Source organism: Pterocles gutturalis, unplaced genomic scaffold (assembly GCF_000699245.1).
Source record: "Pterocles gutturalis isolate BGI_N339 unplaced genomic scaffold, ASM69924v1 scaffold437, whole genome shotgun sequence".
Lineage (NCBI taxonomy): Eukaryota > Metazoa > Chordata > Aves > Pterocliformes > Pteroclidae > Pterocles > Pterocles gutturalis.
The window spans coordinates 31,200-37,230 of record NW_010109832.1 but is presented as its reverse complement, the minus strand read 5'-3'; the positions used below and the strand labels follow the sequence as shown (position 1 = coordinate 37,230).

General features: G+C 40.7%; 1 protein-coding gene across 1 annotated transcript; it reads left to right on the top strand.

Annotated features, from left to right (window-relative positions):
• The first annotated feature begins 899 nt into the window (after positions 1-899).
• LYPD6B (LY6/PLAUR domain containing 6B) lies at positions 900-5,008 on the top strand. Its single transcript, XM_010073084.1, has 4 exons — positions 900-1,029; positions 2,176-2,274; positions 3,205-3,335; positions 4,844-5,008. Exons 1-4 carry the CDS (start codon positions 915-917, stop codon positions 5,006-5,008), a joined length of 510 nt encoding a protein of 169 aa, XP_010071386.1. The 5' UTR covers positions 900-914.
• The last annotated feature ends 1,023 nt before the right edge of the window (positions 5,009-6,031 follow it).

The window sequence follows — 6,031 nt, the reverse complement described above, 5'->3', positions numbered from 1 at the left end:
CAGCAGGAGCCTCTGCTCGAGCTTGTTTCTCCTGCTGGGAATTTGCATGGGCGGAGTGCCATTTCAGCTGATTCTGCTTTTTAATATCTGAACGAGGTCTCCAGTATCTCTGCAATTTGCCGTATGTACCTGTGGATGTATGTCTGTACATCTAAATATCCAACTGACCAAACTGTTCGTTGATTCGTTCTTCTCTATCAAACCTTACCAAAGTACCTGGGGGGGGCCTAAATAAATGTCCAAAGCACGCCCAAAACATGCATCTTATCTCTCTCGGTGTTCTATTTTCCAATTTTCTAACTTGTGTACCATCACCAGGCATCAAATCCAGTTGACACTCACGATCTTTAATGCTGTGCCACTGATATGTGCATTTACAGTTCAGATGATGTAGCTTATCAGAAGTCAATAGATATACATTGATCTATATGTGATAAGAAATTGGTCCTGGGTTCAAGGCTGTTGGTGTTAAAAATGACATTTCTCTGCATTTTACTTTCTTTAGTGGCGCTGTAATCCCGTCTGTTTCAGGTAGGACTAAAGGAGCTCCGTTTTGATGTTGATTTTTAGGAATGCTTACAAGGAACCTCTAAGAGTGACATTGCTTAGAAGGACAAATCGATTAAAGAAGGAACGTTAACATGGTTATGTTTGTGGGAATTCAAGCACTCTGTACAGGATCCTGGCCAGCAGAAGGCAGTAACTGCTCAGCTTTGCCTTGTTCACCGTTGCATGCTTGCTTGCGTTAGCTGTCTGCACAGTATAGATCTACGGACTGAATTTTCAAGGTTTCAGGAGTAGCTCGTAGGAAATTTGTTCTACATGCTCAGTTCCTTATGATTCCCCCTAAATAATGTGTTCCTTTTTTTCCCTAGGCCTACGAGCTCTGCTTTTCATGTACAATAAGACTCAGAATGTTGTTATTCTATCACATGCTGGCCGGAGCCTTTCTTCCGTTCGTCATCCTTTCAGGAAATGGGGTTTCAGCTGAGAACATCAACTTTTACAACGTGAGACCTCCCCTAGACCGTAAGTACACAGTTGGGCTTTTTTTTTTGTGTACGCAATTGCAGCTTAACATTTTAGTTAGTTGTCATGTCCTTGCAATCCTTCGGTTCTTTAGGTGTTTGTCTTCTTCAAAGATAAAGGATAAAAAGTTTAAAATAAAACTTTTGCTTTTCAACCCACAGCAGCTTAGTTTGTTTCTAGGAATTTGTAAGCTGGCTGGATGAAAACAAACAATTGCCTGCATTGCTAAATTAAAGAGTGCTTGAGGGCAATAGTTTTCACATTTTAAGTGTGAAGTTTAAGTTTTTCTGTCTCTGAAATGCCTTCCTACAGACCAAATTATGCAGTGGGTTTCTCATAAATAGTACAGAACAGATGTTTTTGTCTTTTGCCTTGTTGGAGGTTTTGTAAGGGAAAGAATAGGTGTACTGTATGCAATTAATTCAAACTGAAGGTAATTAAAAACCTTGTGAGACCTGTGAAGCCAGTTGTCACTAATAGCATCATTTTTTTGCCTCTTATCTAGCATCAGATGTGTTCCATCCCTTCATTTAGGGGGAGACGAGTCTCATGATATGTATCATGGAAACAATCAGGACAGCTAGGTATAATAGGAACGTATGTGCACCTAGGGAACTGTGCACCTTCAAGTGATTTATACATTTATATAATGTAAATGAGATTTGTAAATAGTCCTCTTGATCCCTTTGTGAAAGGGTTCAGACTCCTTCGGAGTTGGAGATCAAGATCTGAAGCTGGTTTGAAGATGAAGTTTTTTCATCAAAGGAATCAAAAGCCATTTGAATGTAGATTGTGTTTGTGTATCTGTACAAACAGACATGCAGGTGTAGTATCATGTGCATACATACGCACAGCTCTCTCTTTCCTGCTTTTCCCACTGCTACTTAAATGGTGTTTTGGATTTTGAGAGAATGAAAGCAGGAGGAGATGTTTTAAGCTCAGGCATAGCAAAGAGTTAAAAATGCCAAAGCTTTCTATGAAACTCATTTCATAGGTTTTATTTGTCCAGCAATGATGTGTCATTGAAAATATACAAATGTACCTAGTATGTTTTTGTAAGTATCTGTGTATACAAGCACTTATAGTAATATTTTGAATATTTTTTCTTAATATTTGCAAACTTACTATACTTTAATATTTTTAAAGCCACTCCATTTCCAAACAGTTTCAAGTGCTTTACCTGTGATAATGCAGTGGACAACTACAACTGTAACAGATGGGCTGAAGATAGATGGTGTCCTGAAAGTAAGTGCGTCTCTACTAAGGAGATTCTTTATGATAGTTAAATTTCCTTCTCCCTGACTCAGCCATCTTGTAGAAGTCGACCTGAATAGGATTAACATGCCAACAGAGGGGTGCCCTCAGTTACGTTATTAGTAATACTGAGTCATATGATTTCTGCTGAGGTGGATATTTTTGACATTTCAGAGTGCAAAGCAATAGTGAAAAATTTATTATTTATATATATATGTAAGTAGAAAACATTTTCAATGACATAAAGTATTATTAATATAGTAATTAATATATTAATAGTATAATATTTTTTTTGTGTGTATATATATATATATATAGGTAACTATGTGCTTCCTAAGAATTCATTTAAAAGATGTTTAAAAAAACTTAAGAATTGTCTTTGTAGCCTTATGCCCTTCCTTTTGGATACCATCCCAGGATATAATGGTCTCTCTAGGCTGTAGGCTTGCTTGTGAGCAGCAAGACCTGAATGACTGGGGATCATATTTGTATGAGAGAATGATAGATAGATAGAAAAGACTGGAAATATGTTTCCTCATTTTTCTTCACAGGGATATTCACAGTAACAGTGGGAAAGGGGAAGAAATGAACTAGAGGAATGAGGAAATGTTCAAAACAAAGAAAGCAAGAATGTGCTGCAAGAAAGATTAAAGAATGGAAGATAAATGTGTAGATTATAGTGCTAATAAGTAGTTCAAAAGATAGCAGCCTTTCTGGAGGTTCGAAGGGTCAGTTAAGCTTAAGATTTCATCAGTAATTAATTTCTTGCTAAATGGTATGTTGATCAAGTTGAAAAATGGCTTTGTACAGCCAAAATAAATCATTCTTATGGGAATATTTTGCTAGATCACATGAAGTTTTTAAACCCTGTGAAAGAACGCATAGTTTATGCAAATAAACATGTTAAAATTGGTTTTGCAGGTACTCAGTACTGTTTGACAGTTCATCTCTTCACAGACCATGGGAAGAGTACATCAGTCACCAAAAAATGTGCTACTGGGGAAGAATGCCATTTTGTAGGCTGCCACCACCACAGAGAAAGTGGTCACACAGTAAGCACCGCTCTTTGTCCAAAAGCAGCGTGTTGGTTTTGAGGTTTGCATTTCAGTATGAGCTGAAGAGGATGTGCCAAGATACACTCTCCAGTATTTAGCAATAGAAATCAAATTTCTGCAACAGACGCATGACTTCTCCCTTCTTCCTACTTTGCTATTTGTGCTGCTGTCTGACAGGAGGTAATAACAGCTTCTAAAGAAACGCCTGAGCTTTCTGGGGCATTGCTGGTGTGTCCACTAATTCCTTCATCATTGGGAAGGTCAGTTATGTTATTTTTAACATGAAAGATAATCAGACACCAGAAATGAAGCAGACAGCATCCATGTTAAACATAAAAGGATCTGTGTGTTATCTGAATTGGCTTCCATCAATTTCAACAGGTTTTGGTGGACTGAGGGCATGAAGTGACGATGCAGCCTGCCTTCTGCTGCATTTTATCTGAGAAGAGTTCTCGTGCCTCTGGATTAGATAAAAATGGGTGTTCTCTTGGCTTTTCTAGTAAGGAGTGTCAAGTAAGGAAAATTATTTTCAGCTTCCGTCCTGAAAATCAGCTGTGTCTGTGGTTCTGTGGCACTAGAAAACTGAAAAAAATAAAGTGTGAACTTCAGCATGCAAACCTACACTGAAAAAGAAAAAAAAAGATTGAGGGGAAAAATGAATGGGAACAGGGTTTTTATAGTCTGAATTTTTTAGATTAAAAAGATGAAACTTGAAGCATTCAACTGCATGTTTTCAGCTCATGTATTAGAATAAGGGGATAGTGGTGGAAAGCTTTCTCTATTTTCTGCAATTTTAGTGAACTTGTCAGTGCACCGAATGTGGCTGTATTGCAACACCCCACAGTTTACAAGCCCAGGGACAGCACTGGGTGATGAGTTTGTAGAGTCATGGAATGGTTTGGGTTGGAAGGGACCTTAAAGATCATGGAGTCCCACCCCCCTGCCATGGGCGGGGACACCTCCCACTAGCCCAGGTTGCCCAAAGCCTCATCCAGCCTGGCCTTGAACCCCTCCAGGGATGGGGCATCCACAGCTTCTCTGGGCAACCTGGGCCACTGCCTCACCCCCCGCACAGGAAAACATTTCTTCCTCACATCTCATCTCAATCTCCCCTCTTCCAGCTTCAAGACGTTCCCCGTCATCCTATCTTTACACCTCCTGATCCAAAGCCCCCCCCCATCTCTCCTGTAGCCCCCTTTCAGCACTGGAAGGTGCTGGAAGGTCTCCCCGGAGCCTTCTCTTCTCCAGGCTGCACACCCCCAACTCTCTCAGCCTGTCCTCGCACCGGCGGTGCTCCAGCCCTTGGACCATCATCATCCAGTTACCCTAGGAAGGCTGTGGTGCAGGATTTGGGAGGGAAGCTGTAGCATCTATGCTCCATCTCCTGCCTGGGGTCAGGCTGTCGGGTGGAAGCGATGAGTCTGTTTAGCTGTAACCTTTGCAATCGGGTGAAAGAACATCTATCTCCAAAAGCCCCCATGCAGTGGTCTCCTTTTTCTCAACAGGAATGCGTTTCTTGCTGTGAAGGCATGATTTGCAATGTAGAAATACCAACCAACGACACGAACGCAGTATTTGCTGTATTGCACGCCCGGAGAACATCGGACGGCAGCAGGAGGACAGTCAACGTTGCAGTGCTTGTGTCGGTCATGATGGTCGCCTGGTCGTGATGCAGCATCCTCCTGTTACATCTGCTTCAGAGGGTCCAACTTTCCGTGGGCCGTAAGAAACTGTAAGAAGATTGTTTCAGTATGTGCAAGGAGAAATCACTGATACTTCTTAATTACATAAAATTTAAGGAGACGGTGGAAGACGAGCGTACATCGTGAAGTCCTTGGATATTTTAGTGAAGATACTTCTGCAGTATTTTTTTAAAAAAACCAAACAACATAACAACCCACTGGCTGGCTAGGCAGTGGGGTGAACTCAAGGTGTTATAGTTCACTGGTTTGTGATGAAAATGCACATATGCTTGGGGTGTTTTTTGAACAAAGTGTCTGTAGACAATCACTTTCCCAGGTGAGACAACAAGGAACTTTCAGTGGATGATGTGCCAACAGGTATCTCAGTGGAAACTGTTTTTAAACTGTTTTTAATTGTGCATAAATAACAAGGAGTTTCTTGTCCTGTACAGCAGGTGTATTTAAGCTTGTCTTTAGTTCTGGTTTTCATAGAGAACATATATGAGAGAATTTTTTTCCTGTTTTGATCAGAGCTATCATTTATACTGGAAATAACATAAAATAATACTTAATATCTTTCTTTTCTGTAAACTATTGTCTCACACTCAGCTTTTAAAACAGGGTGAAATTATGTAGAATTTGTGTCTAAAAATGATAAACTGTTTGAGCACTGAAGTCAGAATTCTGCTCTGATAGAGCCTGGCCTAAACGCGGTGTGTAGTTGGTCAGACTTAGTGTCTGCATGGATTACTTCGTTAATGCCAATGTTCCCTGCACTGCACACACCCTGATTGCAGAGACCAGCGGGTACTGATGTTACGTGGCTTCTCAGTGTGGCTTTACGCGATCTAAAACCCTAACCAATTTCTGCTGCTCCTGTTTGGCCAATTGTGGTTCTTCCAGTTCCCCACCATTTTCATCAGCTTCCTCTGACAGCCTAGGATACTGCAGCACAGCTAAGGATCTGACCGAGCAAGGTTCGAAGAACTGCACTTTGCTTTCCTAGACTTT